General features: G+C 40.4%; 1 protein-coding gene across 4 annotated transcripts in view; it reads right to left on the minus strand.

Annotated features, from left to right (window-relative positions):
- mpp7a (MAGUK p55 scaffold protein 7a) overlaps window positions 1-16,001 on the minus strand; it is a 228,423-nt gene that overhangs the window by 29,625 nt on the left and 182,797 nt on the right. For all 4 annotated transcript variants that reach the window (XR_012599844.1, XM_074693560.1, XM_074693561.1 and 1 more), the window contains one exon: window positions 6,069-6,239. Coding sequence is in view for 3 of the 4 variants with exons in the window: in XM_074693560.1 (XP_074549661.1) it covers window positions 6,069-6,239 (171 nt within the window). In the remaining variant the exon portion in view is untranslated. The remainder of the gene's footprint in view (window positions 1-6,068; window positions 6,240-16,001) is intronic.

Here is a 16,001-nt window from a genome sequence, read left to right on the forward strand (position 1 = left end):
GAGACAAATTCACACCCCACGCTCTCCCTTTGCTTCTGCATACGCTAACACATGGTTTGGGTCCTTTTGTGCAACTGCTGTAAGTGATAAAAGCTGTTTCCTGAGCCCGCTCACACACTCTGTGGATTTAAAGAGAGAAAAAGAAAAACAGTGAAAAATACCCCAACCCACTTTGGACGGACTGCATGAGGCATTTTGTGGTTCCCGACTCATAAACAAGCACAAGGCCAGGCACAGACAGCAATCAATCTTATCAGGAGAGGGAGTTTTTCACAGAGGAAAACCTGGGGGTTGAAACTTCTGGGTGATTTATGAAGACGAGGAAATGGAGTTCATTTTGAATTTGTTTCGGGAGCTTGAGAGGAATGCAGCGCTGCTGTTTGAACAAGGATGTGGACCAATGTTGTTGTAGGTGCTGAAGGTGGCAGAGCGTGCTAATAGAGGCTCTTTTATGAGCCCTATCACAGCGGTGCAGACAGTCCTCCCTGCAGGCCACAAACCTCCACACACGCTTGTTTGCTTGAATCTGAGGGTGGGGACCAGCGCAGCAAGTTTCGCTGCCTCTGGTATGACTTACGACCCCACTTCTACACCCTCGTTAAACCATTTTCACCTTGTTCATCACTCCCTCGCTTGCCACTTGTGATATCAATGATGCATGGCAGCAGGCCTTCATCAGAGCACCTCAGGTGGCGATTAAAGTTTATTCCAGCTGTACCACTGCCTGCTGAGGGGCCCAACAGGCCCACCACCAGGCTTTTTACAAGCCCGAGCAGAACCCTGTGGTCCTGTTCCACCGTCTGACCCAAACACTCCCCCTCTTTGTGCATTGTTTGTTTCAGACAATACCCCAATACAACAGCTACTTTATAAACCCAAATGCCAGAATAAAAAGGAATGACTCCTTCAGACTTTCTGGACTAAGCTGCAGTATTTACATTGTGTTTATGATTCTTTCTCTCCCACTTGGTCTTTATCGCTGGCCCTCTCGCCTACTCCTGGCCTTGCAGATTGCTGTGCCAGTAAAAGTGTCAGACTTCATTACCCCACTCATTAGAGAAGTTGCTTTTAATATTGTGAGCGTAATAACTTCCAGGCCAAGAGTGGAGCACATCGCCTGCAGTCTGCACCAAGAGCCCAAGGCCAAGGCCGGGCCCGAGGAGGCCTGAGGAGGCCCAGCTCCAAGCACCAGAGCCTCCAGAGCCTCCAGCCTGCTTTGCATTGAGGACAGGGTGTATTACAGCATCACTCACAGTGCTGTCTGTGCTGCTACCACATGTAAAGGATGACAGTGGTGTAGTGTGGCAACCGCAGATCATTTACAACACACCGCTACTACACTTCCAACATCAGAGAGCTCTTTAAATAGAGTTCAAGTTTTATAAATTTGGATCCCACATAAACATTCACTTAGACTTCAGTGTGTTTGAAATATGTTAGGGCTCAACCCCAAACTAAAAACATTCAATTCATCAAACCCTGTCTCTAAGTTTACTGTGTCGAGTTACAGGGAAATGTGGAAATCAGCACACCATTTGTCAGGTTAAATAATCAGATTTCTTTCAAAACCATCAGTGGTTTCGTCAAACTATGCATGCAGAATGTAAGACTATATTTTCATTGGCTGTCTGAATTAAAATGTATAAAAATACAGATAAGCATCTCCACTTTTCTTGGAAACAGATCGCAGACTCTGAGCTGGGTCTTAACGCAGGAGGTTGGCAGCAGGTCGGTCATTAGAGGGTACTCTGGACCTGTGTGTTCACATTAATGAAGCCTCGAGGCGTGTAATGAAAAGATTTCAGCTGTGATACACATGTAGTGTTTTCTTCTCAGGAATGAATCATCAGTTTTATTCAAAGGTCCAAAACTGAGTTACTTCCAAGACCAAGGATCACATCACTAGTTTGTGGTATTGTACACAGGAGGAGGATCCAGCCACTGTGGCACTGTAATAAAGACCAACAGTGGGATTTGGGCAGTCTGTAGCACAGTAAGAAGCAGCTGGGATGGGGGTCAGCTCTGTGAAAGCAGAAAATGTGGTACCCTGCAAAAAAAAAACATAGGGGACTCCTTCCTGAAAGAGAGGAGAGTTGCTTTGCCTTGTGCAATAAATTTTTGAAATGGATCATGAGATTGACAAGCTAGAAGATGCTGCTGCGGTCCTGTTAGCTGGACCTGATGGTAAAGCTTTCAATTTCCCGGTTGATTTTTGATCTTGACTGGTGGGTTTCAATTGGAAACTGACCAAAAGCCACAAACTCATTTTCAGTGCGTCATGGGCCTTTGCCTTGGATAAAATAAAGAAAGAAATAATCATGTGCTCTTATTTTGAAGGGGTAATTTTTATTGTGGCCAAGTGCAATCCACTCACACCCTTAACAGTAGGTGGGGATAGTTATGTCTGTTTATCGTTACAACCCTCGCAATTCGAATCAACTTTGGTTCTTTAGGTTGTAATTTGATTCAATTTAGATTTGACTTATTATTGATTTGATTAGTTTAAATATTTTGACACAAATAATTAAAGTTTCTGTTGACAATTTTATATATTTATTTTCATGCTCATGCAAACATTATGTGGTATGTCACTTATCATTTTTGAGGAATAAAACAAGCCAAAAATCACATTTAAAAGTTGAAGGAGCTAGCTTTATGCTGCTACTTGCTTTGGTAGCTTTTCGCGAGCTCCGCCCATACAATACAAACAATACGTTCAGCGCCCCCTACTGGCCAGGTGAATTGATTCAGAGGGTGTGCCAAATGATTATTGAACTGGGCTGGGAAATATTGCAATGCATCAGTTTAAGTATTTTTACCTGCCCTTGGCAATAATCCCCTGTAATGCTGATTGACACCAGCCATTTCACAGTAAAGAAGAAAACCTGAAAAGTTTATTCTCATACTCGAGTTGAGCACAGCTAAATGGAAGCCAGACGGCTACATGAGGTTTTTAGTTTCTTCTGCTGGTCGGTTTGGTCTATCACTACACTTTTTTTTTTTTTTTTTTTTTTTTTTTAACTGACTGTGCTCTTCTGGACTATCTCAGGGCAAAATTGCACCATGTTTTCATTACATAAATTAAAGAATTTGAAAATTTTCCTCAACTTGGGTCATGCCTTGTCATTTAGAGGTGATGGTGGAGTGTTGAAGCTATACTGGTTAAAAACAACTGGGTTGGCAGCTCGGACTCGGCGGGAGTTTGGAGTAGGGATGCTACTCTTTTACATCAAAAAGAGCCAATAAGAGGATGTCTGGATTCAGTACTGTTGCTGTATGCTGAGATTCTTAACCCCTGAATATCTGTTGTAGCAAATTCGCAGCATACCCCATCAGGTCTTAATGCAGCTGAAAACTAACTAATGCCTTTTGAATCATATTCTGAACATACCAAGGATGGTATCTAAAGCATGACGCTTTCTATTGATCAGAAGGTGAACTTATTATACCTATCTATAACCACTGTATGTGCTGCTGTATATTCAAATTTACAATCTCCACCCAATCTAGCATCAGTGACAATGAAAACATAAAAACATGTTTTTTACATGATTATCAGTTAATTTAGGCAGTAAGGGGTTAATGATTAAACAACATGGTAGGATCGTATATAGCGGGGGAGGTGTATGCTCAGGTTTGACATAGTCATTGCTCGTTCAGTCAGCAACTTGTCCAGTTTGCACAATCTTTTTTTATTATTATTTTATTGAAGAACCATCTTTAAGTTACAATATCAGACAAAGAACAAAGTTTTGAATAAAAAAAGAGTTGACCCTGCAGAATTTCTTCAGTAGCACCACAGAAATCATTAAGTATAGATCAAGTCTCTGTGAAGCCACCTGTTTGTTCCTGAACAGATTCATGAAGTCTTTCGTCTGTGGGGCCATAATGGAAGTACTGACGCAAGAGCTTTAAGCCTTCTCACTAACAGCTACAGAGCGCCAGACCTGTCAGTCACATGAGCTGCACTTAGATGAAGATGAAACAGTCTAATCCTCTGAGAAAGAAAATAATTCATCCCAGTACAGATTGTACAGATAGTAAAATTAGCGATTCAGACCCAAAATGTTTTTCAAAACAGGCTGTAAATAAGTTTTCTTACCGCTGTAAAAGTCAGTTTTTTTGGCTTGGTGTTTATGCTGTTCTGGTTTTTTCTGTTTTTCTGCAGCCAGCCTCAAATAGAAACTCAATGAACTGAAGAGTCAACCCTGCTATGAGTAACTTACTTCTGCTTGGGGTACATCTATGAACTTTACATCAACTTTTTAAATATCTCATCTACTCTCAAAGATGATTCATAAGTGCTACTCTATTCTTCAATGATACACTCCTCATCTATCCCGAATATCCAGATTTCAGGCAAAGCAAATATTCTTTTTCAAAAATCACAATAAACAGGTAAACCACTCACCCAAACAGGCATTGGACAGTATTTAATTTATTCTCTTCCAAATTTTCTGGCATGTAACTGCTCCAAATCTGCACAGCAGTAAAGGTGAATTTCTGTGTTTTTATAACCAAACTTATCTAGGTGAATGGTTTGCTTATCGGCGTCTCAAAAAGATAAATTTGAGAGTTGGCGGCTTGTGGTGCAGCATCTGTTTTTGTCGACCTCTGTCTAACAGCAAAGCATCTTTTTTTAAGAAGTGTAAATCTTTCAAAGTTAAGAACATGTACTCAGAAATGTTCAGTTTTTGGACAGAAAAGTGAAAGAGTAGAAATAGTGAGAAAATCTGCGGCCTGGACCTTTCCTGTAACAAAAGCTGGATTCTTAAAACAGTTTTTTTTTGTCTTACGAATTAAATAGAGAACAGACTCCTCTTCTGTTCAGGCTTTTCTTACTGAATACAGTGCCTAACCCTGGACAAAACAAAGACAAGAACAGTTGTGGAGGCAGGCGCTGGAGAGAAAGGATTTCTATTAAGAAAAATCAAGAGACTCCAGGGAGAGGAAGAAGGAGAGAAGGGAGGCAGAGAAACATAAAGCAGATCTCGCCTTGGCCCTCCGCTGTGTTATGTGTGAAACTGTCCATAGGTTGTCCTCCAAATTATGGAAGTTAATTGAAAATATTTACATTAGCGTGACAGGAGGGAGAGGTTCTGGGTCCTTTAGGTGAGGCTGTGACATGCTGGCAGGAAAATGGGTGTGCTAATTAGCAACAAGCCTGATGAAGTCCATGCTCTGTGTGGCGTACTTAGGAGAACCAAGGCCTGGTCAATCAGGCTGAGAGCACACCTCTGCAGAGAGCATGCAGGGAAGAGGGAAAAATAAGACCTTGAGCGCGTGTTGCCAGTGGTTTTCATTGCTCGCAAATTTAAGAAATGCTGTTGAAACATCTGAATTGAAAAGATTAAATACTGGAACAGACTCATAAGTGTACTTCTCCCTTGATGAATGGAAACAGATTGGGAGAAAGAGTTGAATATGTAGGGAATGTTTTGTTCCATCTCTGTTTGGGACATTCTTGTCATTTTTTGTAATGAGTAACAAACCTATAAAAGGAAAATGTGGAAAATCCTAGAAGTCACTGATGGCACTGTGGGTCCTGAGAAAGATTTAAGACTATACGGTCGCACCTGGCTCGGTATATTGTTCCACCATTCACTGGCAACGTTTCTTCTTCCAACCACAAATACAGAAAAAGAAACCACTAAATTCATTTCAAGACCTTGGCGAGTTAGAGAGCTCTTTGGAGGGCTTTGTAGCAGCCCCTCGTCATGGCGAGTGTGAACAACTCCATCAAAAAGACATCGAGAGGTGCCGTAAACGAAAGCACTAAATCTGACTGATGAATATGAGGCCTGCTCTTGGTTCCACTGGGTGCTAAAAATTTCAATTAGGAGCCGCTGGATGACTGCGTGTGAGTCCCCGCGTTGGGAATGTCGTTTCAAGGTTGGGGGGTTGTTGGAGGGTAAACTCTGAGTCACTGAGACGTTTCTGTAATCTTTATTAAAATCTGTGGAGCCAAGTTTAACAGTGAAACAAAGTGTGAGGTAAGCAGTAAGACGAGAGCTTCACAACACAGTCCCTTCTTGATGAGTGTTTTCTGAGTCTAGCTTTCAACTCACCCACTAAGACCACCAGCCTGTGCCGGGCTCCACTCAGCCGGCGGTACGGGGCCACCTCCTCGTACGTGGGGACATCAGCCATGTCGTACATCTCACTCTTCTTACACTCGTACATGGACTTGTTGGTCTTTTTGTCCCTCCTGCTGAGACGGAAGCTTCTCCTGAATCCAGCTGGAGGTCAGGATCAAACAGAGGAGGAGGAGGAGGAGCAGACAGAGACAGAGAGAGGCATTAGTCTTTAATAAAGCAAAAATAAATGTTTGTGTCAGTCTGCATGTCTGGGCTCTGTGCACACATAAGCCCACAGCTGCGCTCTCCGATTTATGATCGTTTCAGTGACTTGGCAAACACCTCCACAGCTCCATGTCCAATACCTCATATTGTATTGTGCAGCTCGTTTTTATGACAGCTATCTGTGCTGTAGGTGAAAGAAGAACAGAGTAACACTCGGCCAACAGTTCCCCTGGATATCACACTCACACACTTTACTCACATTTTCCCCTGGTGACATGCTGGGGGTTTGAACCTCCTCTGTGGAGCACACATAGATCCCTTTTTTGAGGTTGTTAGGGGTTTTGAAAGTCATCTGATTTGTAAAGGGTTATCATGTGTAATCAATATATTAATTACTCATATATGCCACTTAGTATTAGTTGGGAAAAGTATGTTTTTTGCATCCATTGTTTTTTGCATTAGTGTGTCAGGTTAAAGGAAATGCTTCTTGTGTCATATCCTTCCATCTCTGCTCATCCCAATGCTCAGCTGGTTTCTGTGTTAGGTGAGCACTTGTATTCGAAAAGATCAATCCCATTATCTGTAAAACACGCAAAGGTGTTTCTTATTGTGAATAAAAACGAACAAGATTGAACTTTTGTGACCTGTGAGGCTTTTCTTCCAGATTTTACAGAAGCTTCAAAAACACAGAGGATCCTCCTGCAGAAGAATTTTAATAAGTATACACATTCACCTTTGGAAACAGATTAGAGTCATATTTTAGCAGAAAGTGATTGCTTTGGGTTTTTTTAGACTCTTCTTCTTGAGGTGTAAACCAGTGATACTAACTCCCCACTAATGAAAGTAGCTATTGGCTGTCCTAAAAGCTGCATGAAGTTGATCAATGACGTCATTGTTCATTTTGCATAATTGACATTCTGTATGTTATTGTCATAGATGCAGTAGGACAGGAATAATGTCATAATGTCACAGAAGAGAAAAGGTGAGTAAAAACACAGTAAAAATGTGCTACAAATGAACTTTCTTCTGCTGATTTCTTTTTAAATTTATTTATTTATTTATCATTATTATTATTAGAATTATTATTATTGTTATTATTGTAGTAATAATAATAATAATAATAATAATAATAATAATAATAATAATAATAATAATAATAATAATAACAACAACAATAATAATACTAATACTACTACTACTAATAATAATAATAATAACAATAATAACAATAATAATAATAATTCTAATAGTAATAATAAATAAATAAATTTAAAAAGAAATCAGCAGAAGAAAGTTCATTTGTAGCACATATTTACTGTTTTTACTCACCTTTTCTCTTCTGTGACATTATGACATTATTCCTGTCCTACTACTACTACTACTACTACTACTACTACTACTACTAATAATAATAATAATAATAATAATAATTATTATTATTATTATTATTATTATTATTATTATTATTATTATTATTATTATTATTATTATTATTGTCAAAACCCTGTATTAATTAGTGCTGCAAAATCAATAAGATCAGAGTCTTAGACCTACTAACTTATTCTCCCCTTGAGGATGAGGAGACAAAGATGTGCTTTTACATTAAAGTCTAAAAACTGTAGAAAAAGTCACTAGATTGGTAGCTAGTTGCTTTAATGGAAAAGAATTGCTTGAGGGATTTAGTAAATTACAAAAAATAAAGACAAAGTCTCTGAGTTGGCAACACTGGTGCAAAACTCACCTGGAGGAAACAATGGTGCTTTGTGCAGCATATGGAGTTTGGTCCATGCAAACTTAACGCTTTTGATTTTATTTACCTTAATCAGTCTAGTTTATCTTTCGTTTTTTCCAAAATAAACAGGAAACATAGCGAAACACGCCATGGAGGGTCTTTTTCACCTTGCTGTATCACAGCTTAAAGTGCAGACACTAAAGATACTTTTCTGGCCAAGATATTTTCCTATCAAGTTCTCAAGTCATAAACAAAGTAGGAAAAAAATCTAATTTGACGAACAGAGCTGTAATTTAAGTTTCAGATAGTGTTGAGGTTTATTTGTCTTTAAGTGTTTTTTCTTATTGCATAGAGTTAAACCTTGTTCGGTGCTCATCTTTCCTGCCTGGTTTATGTTGTGCGCCAAGCTGTCTGACTCTTGTCACAAAGCTTCTTTCTAAGAACGCACACGCCTTGATGTGATCATAGGTTGCTGAATCAAAGGGACGCATTCATCTCTAATTTAAGGACTGGGTTTTGACATTTATGATACGGATGTTAGTGTAACCCCAAAGGAGGTAAATCTTCAGAGCCTGGGGTATCTTGTACTCTATTTCTGACTACGGTCAGGGCTTATTTTCAGCCTTCTCTTTCATTATTTCAGGTCAGAAACAGTGACAAATGAAGTCAAATATATGATGCAATATGACCCATGATGAAGGCAGCATTAAAATGATGGTCTGAGAGGAGAATCAGGAGCTGGTATTTCTCCTGATACCCGCCTCCTCGATACTTTCCACAACAGTAAAACCCACAGCAGGGCTGAGCAGACACGCAGCAGAAAGACTGAGAGAGAAAGAGTTTGTCCTCAAACAGCTGCTTCATAAGGGACAGATCTACTGATATACTCTGAGTTAGAAATGAAACACACTGTAAGTCATCAGAGTAATAATAATAATGCTTCTTATGAGCTTGCGTATGTGTGTTTGAGTACACACACATGTCGGAGAGCTGAATATAGTGTTACATCAAACATTTAGGGCACACTTTGTTCCACTGTGGGCAAGCTGTGGCTAACGTTGTCTGTGCCATTTCTCCTGTGGTTAATCCACTCATTCAGCACCCTCCACCCCCCCCCAACTCTGCCCCCACCAAGGGATTATTGGCCTGTGCTGCACAGTGGAAAACACACACCGCTCATCTGCATTTCTCCTGTAAAGACATCAAACTGTAACCAGAATCCACAGGGGTTGACATCATAACAATAAACATTAAGAGCATAAGGTAATGATATTCTGCTGAAAGTCAGCGCTCCGCTTTGTGGAAGTTCAAACCCAAAAACCACTTTGGTCCGTCATTTATCATAACGTAAACACACCGCTGGCTAATTAGGCTTTAAGTAACACAAGTCAAGTCATTAATTCTGTCTGTCAAAGAGCAGGACGAGCCGCCTTCTCATTGGCTCGGGCTCAGGGTAATCTCATTTCTTTCCACAGGGTGTGCAGGTGCACGGGGGTTCATTACAACATCCTAAAGCTCATATAAAACAACATTGCTCAGCTTAACTGGACCCTCAATGACCAATTATTTCTCTTAATTACCTAAACCTTTCTCAAAGCTCAATCCAGATAAGAGGGAAGACTTCTCCTGCCCTCCTGTTATCTAAACCCTCCAACCATCCCTACATTGGGATGCAATTCCACCCCTGCTACCACCTCCTGAACAAAAACTGGCTGACCCCCTGCTACAAACCCTCTCTGATAAATGAGCAGAAATAATAACAACCGTATACAACCCACTTTACAGGGCTTTAAATACCTTTTGGTTTGGAGAGAATAAGGCATCTGCAGAAAACTTGGCTGCTGATGAAAACCCTCAGAAAGATGATTACTCCAGGAATCCTGACCTGGAAATAACCTTTCAGACATGCTTTGACAGTCGAGGAGTATCAGGGAATGAAAGATGTCTTTTTGGTGTTAGCTTGCAGACTTTTTTATGCCTTTATTGGAGCAAAGGATTGTGGGTTGATCTGTGGACTGTGTACATGAGTCCGATGATCAAATCTGCTCACTAGAAATACATGAAACAGCCCAGAAGAGCTCTGACCATCTTTACATTCTGTACTCACTCTGTAATGTGGTTTGGTTACTAACCTGCTCTTCTTTGCATGTTTATTTTTTTTAACTGTCAAACTTGTCAATAAAGGCCACACACACAGATTGCTACAATACATGTTAGCTGTCTCTGGTGACATGACAACGCAACTTTTTGTGCGTGGTACTTGTTTCAAAGGATTGATTTCAGTGGAAGAAATCAATTCTCAAAGAATCAAACTCAGCTCCATCTCTGCTCCATCAAGGCAGCAGATCTGACAGGGCTGTAGTCCTTTGGATCAGGTACGCAAGACTTCTAGTTTTGCTGGATGTTGGAGCAACAATGCATTAGTTTCCAAAAAAAAAAAGATTGAACAGGACAGTAAGCCATGCACTGGATTGAATTATAATATCTGTCTGGCTTCCAAAATAAAAGACCCTGTGTCGACACCCGAATATGTCCAGTTTGAATACAACAACAAATCAAGAGTCAATAGGTTTGAGGTTTTATAGCCCAACATGAATGAAGAGAGACTCATCAATGGAGTGGGAAGCATGGGAATTCCTTGGTGTATCAACACCAGCTTTCTGGTAGACTTGCTACATGCAAGACTGAATACACAGCCAGTGTGAGTTGACAAAGGAGAGAACACACAGTCAAGATGGTCGGACATGGATCAGGTCCAGCATGAGGTTGTTTTTTTATGACTACAGACGTGTCTGTGCTCAATGGACATTGTAATGAAGAAAGAACCGAAACTAATTGTTTATGTTTTTTCTCATTTATCCAGGTCATGGTTATCATATTGTGCGAGATGTTGTGGTCAAATGATCCCAGGTGTGGATGTTTGGAGAACTTCCTGGGGAGAGCGCTAAGCACTGCATTGTTAGTGCATGACAAGTCATGCCTGAAACTGCCCCTCTGTTAACTCAGAGGCTGCCACTGACGTCTACAGACGCCAATTTGATTCAAACCATTTCCTCTTTCTGTGGAAGTTAATAAAGTTTCAGTGGGGGGAGGTAAAGTCTAGGGTCTTGGGGTCTTGTCAATCATAATCCTGCTCGTAAACTACTGTGGGTGAGAGCGGTGTGCTCATTGGATGAGAGCTCAGCATGGATATAAGGAGAAGATGTGGAATGACAGAGACATAGCGAGAAGCTGCAAGTCAGAAAAGTTCAGGCAGCTCACGCTCCAACTGAAGATGTGTCGGGGTAGTTCAGAGACGACGGAGATCATGGAGAGGATCAAAGGATGGAGCTACAGCTTTCTGAGAAAAGGACATTTTCTCAGGGTTTTTTTTAATCAAAAATAGGAAGACAGACATGATAGAGAAGAGTCTACTCTTCATAGGTAGTTTCAGTGTTCACATAGTCATAGAAAACAATACTCTGGGAGTCTTAGAAGATCATTCAAGATGCTCTGACAACGGCTGGCAGCCAATGAGTTAAGAGAAGGTTTCTCCAACATCTTCCCAAACCCGAAAAAGTCCATTTTTTTTGAGTCTTTGAAAGAAGCAAGCCTGAAGGCGAAGCTTTTGATTCATTAGTCAATCCACATTTCAGCACTCACTCATGGTCTCTACCTAGAGAGGTAGGGACTCTAAGAATGAGATCACAGGTAGAAGTGGCTCAAATGAATTTCCCATAAAGCAGGGCTGGGCTGAGGAGAATGGGAACTTGAAGTAGAACTAGAATGTTTTGCATCAATGTTTTGTGAACCCCAACTTTTAGAAGTTTTTTTGGTGCTTTGAGTCTTGGGATAGACCCAGAATGCACTAGGTTGCCTCAGGATCAACCAGGAGAGATTCTGCAGAGGGAATGGATGCTGCAGGCAGCTTTTGTAGCCTGCTGCCACCATGATCCAATCAATGGATAGACAGATAGTAGGATGGACCCTTTCATAGCCTGGTTGATGGGCAGGAACTGTAAAAACTGATTCCAGTATTCTAACGCTTACACTCATATCTATCTCATCTTCAGTAATGATGAAGATTAAACATGACAGATGAGATTCAAATAAATCTGATCCAGATCCTAGTCCTCTCCAGAGGATTAAACCTGCCTGTTAGACAAAAGCTTCACCAACACCAACATGTTTATCACTGATGATCCCAGCACATTGGGTACTCGTAGAAAAGGAATGTTTGATATGCGTAACAACATAATCCAATCTGTCAGCACTTTGACTTCTCATATTGTATTTGTTGACCGTGCTTCTGCTTCGAGTTTCCCTGGAATGAGAGCTGAGTAGTGGCACTATTCTGGTGTGTTTTCCTGCTGGAGCGTTGTGTGTCTTGGGATGTGGAGTTAAAGTTTCCTTGCTTAAGTCCCACACACACGCACCTCCTAATGGTGTGCACCAGGCTGTGACTGGGTAACTGCCAGAAGTGCAACTAAATACTGCGTGCACACACACAGTTAGACTCTCCTTTTTACACAGACACTTTGAGTCAAACGTCTTCCAATGTAACAAAAATGTGAAGAAAGTGAAGGAAAAAGAGATGAGCATATTCAACACAGTGTAAACACAAGCAGCGACTATGCACACACACACATGCACGCACAGAAACACACGCACAATTGCTTGGAAGTCGCCAGCAGTCCTGCAAGCCCATTTTCCAGGGTGATAATATCTAACAGCCACGTAGGAAATTCAGCGTATGCTTAAGGAAAGCGACCCTGAGGCCTCTCCACCCTGGGAACACACACTGCCCACTCGGACACACTTCCTGTGAACCCTCACCTGTACAGGAAACAGCTAAAACTGTTGGAGAGAGGAAAAAAAACAGTGGTGACGTAAAAGAAATGTTCAAGAAAAAAATAAGAAATGACTCAGAAGAACTTAAGTCAAGCATCTGCCAGTGAGTGTCTGAAAGATGAGAAGCCTGAGAGAAACACGAGCATCAGGTCTGTCAGACATCACGCGTAGGCGATCAGCAGGATGACAACACAGAGAGAAATAAAAAATGACTGCCATTTTCCCTCCAATCAACTTTCATTTGGTCCAGAGAGGGAGTGCAGTGAGGCTAAGAGGAAAAGCCTCATAGTAAAACCACCTGTTGTGAGGCCCCGATACTTTGAGGGCCCATGGCTCCACTACAAGAGACTGTGCTGACAGCTCCAGTGCCATCCCAGCTCTGCCCTCAGGGGCCCGCGCTCTCCTCAGGACTAATGGAGACGACAACGATGGAATTAACCAGCTGTGGCAGCTGAGGGATCAAGGGAGTCTTTCACTTTCGGATCGATGCCGTACGTTGAGGTTTAGCGCTGTAACACTTCGTCTCGTTCATAGGCACTGAATGTGGAACGCATTATGGGCGCTCTCTTGGCTTCATTATGCATGCCCATTACTGGCTCGGTGGAAAAGGATGAAGAGGAGACATAGTAGGATGCTGAAGGGGCGGAGGACACTTTCCAGACTGAAACAATAAGGAGAAAAAAGGGGCAATACTCCTGATGATGAGGCAGATGATGAAGCAATATGCATTCATAGGGAAAACATGCTTGGACTCTTAAACTCTTTATGTTATGTTCTCAAGAGGAATCAGAACAATCTGTTAGCCAGAAAAAGAGTCTGAGGAGGGTAAGAGTGAAAAATCAGAAAGGACAAACAAGCATCTAGAGCAGACAGCAGACAGCAGAGAGCTGCAACCTGCGGCTCTTTGACTCCTTTGCAGTGGTTCATTGCAGCTTTTAAAAAAGTCCTATTGAAATATAGAATTTTTATTTTTGTTACAGCGGGTATTGATGATTAAAGAGATTGACACTAAACAAAATCATGTGTTAACATTTTGTTGAACTAAATATGCATCACATCTTGCAACAAAGCCTACGACCCCTCTACTTCACCTCCTACAACATCAACAGTCCACCAACTTTCCATGCACCTGTGGCTAACCTCAATTTTACAGCACTAGTAACTAAATCTACAAAAAGAAAAATCTGGAAGAAAATACAGATTTCGGTTCTGGACAGATTCATTTAACTGCCAACATGCTATCTTTATATACATGCTTTGTATGTGGAGTTGAGCAATAAAGTCAATTTATGGAATCCAATTCAAGAATTCTTTCAAAAATGTCAACATGTTTTGCAAACGTATTGAATGTAAATTATTTTTGAATTCAATTTTTTTTTTTTTTTTTTTCAAATTTTGTGATTTTTTGAAAATTTGATTTTATTTTTGAAATTTTACTTTTGGACATTTTTGATTTTCTTTAAATGTCAAAAAATAAATTTCTAATTTTTTAAAATCAAAATGACATTTTTTTTTTATTTCAAGATGAAATCCATTTCAAGAATTCTTTAAAAAAATGTCTATATGTTTTGCAAATGTATTAAATGACCATTATTTTTGAATTACAATTTTTTCAAATTTTGTGATTTTTGAAAATTTCATTTTTTTTTTATTTTTTTTTATGTCAAAAAAATTAAATCAAAATGTTTTTTTTTTTAAATTTCAAGATTTTTTAATTTTTTTTTGCAAATGTTTAGATTTATTTTAATTTCAACACTTTTTTTAAAATTCTGCAAATGTTTTAAATGTTTTTTTTTTCTTCTTCTTTTTTTGCTTTTTATTTTTTCTAAGTAGTAAACTATCACATCACAAACAATCATTCCCTAGATTTTAATTTGTGTTGAATTTTTTACACTTCATTATTTTTATTGTGACGATAAAGTAGATTTTGTGGCCCTGGAATGACTTTAATCCAGTTGAGCTGAGGCAAAATGGTTCCTTTGAAACTAAAAGTTGCAGAGCCCTGATCTAAAGAGAGGAGACTGAACAAAGCTGAGGATGAGGTACCAAGAAGAAATGAGAATCTATAGTGTAAAATGGTCTTTTGTAAAGAAACCAAAAATGTGAATAAAAGGAGTAGGGGAATATTTTGGCAGGAATATAAGAGGAGACACTAGGAAAAAGGAGGGGTCTGGCAGGGAGAAAAAAAGACAGTACATACAAGGATTCGGCAGAGAGAAGGAGTATAAGCAAAATAAAGGAATCAAGGAAGGACCCAAGAAGTGAGGGATCTGAAGAGGAGAGCATTCAGGAGGATACAGAGGGAAATGGGAGATTAAGGAATAAAGAAGTCTGGAATAAATCTTGGAACAGAGAATTTGGGAAGACTGAGGAGAGGGACTGTGAGAGTACACAAGGGGGATCGAATTAGGTTTGAAGAAAGGACTTGGGAGGAGGATCTAGAGAGCTGAAGAGCCCAGGGAAAAGTTAGAAAAGGAGAGGAAAGGAACCAAGAGAGGATTTTGGAGAGGAGAGGAAAGATGAGGAGGATGCTGAAAGGACACAGCAAGAGAAAAGAAGAACTGATATATCCAGACAGACAGGCGTGTGACCTGCAGATGCTCCCTCCAAACACTGCTGATAGGTGTCTGTGAAAAGGATTATGTTGATAGTAAAGAGTGCTCCATGGTTTATCTCAAAGTTTTTGTCTGAATCTAAAGAATCATGGGAAAGATCATGTGAATATATACAGTATACAGCTTACCCAGCCAAACTCTGAGTTTTGGGACATGAATAATGCAGCTTTTCAGTTGTGGCCAAGCTGATGTATTTCACTCCTCCACTCATAAACACAATGAAAGCAAAAGGTGCAGTTCGTGGGTGTGAGATTTGAAATCTGTGCGTGGAGCAGTCTACGCCATGGTGTACTCATTAAAAGTGTTATCTGGGGAGAGCACACTCGGGGAGTAGTTTCCACAGCCCCCGCGCTAAGCATTTGGAAAGTGGTACCCAGCCCAAGTGTTACCGGCTTCAACTGTGGAATAGGGCTCTAGACCTCTGGCTGCAAAAAGTCGATTTGTGTCGAGCGCTATTTGTTTTTCCCCTTCGTAGTATTCCCCTTTCTCTACAGAATGTCTCGTCTCAAAATGATGCCTGAG

Source organism: Halichoeres trimaculatus, unplaced genomic scaffold, assembly GCF_033239565.1.
Source record: "Halichoeres trimaculatus isolate MK-OKI-2021-1 unplaced genomic scaffold, fHalTri1.1 fHalTri1_scaffold_18, whole genome shotgun sequence".
NCBI classification, from domain to species: Eukaryota; Metazoa; Chordata; class Actinopteri; order Labriformes; family Labridae; genus Halichoeres; species Halichoeres trimaculatus.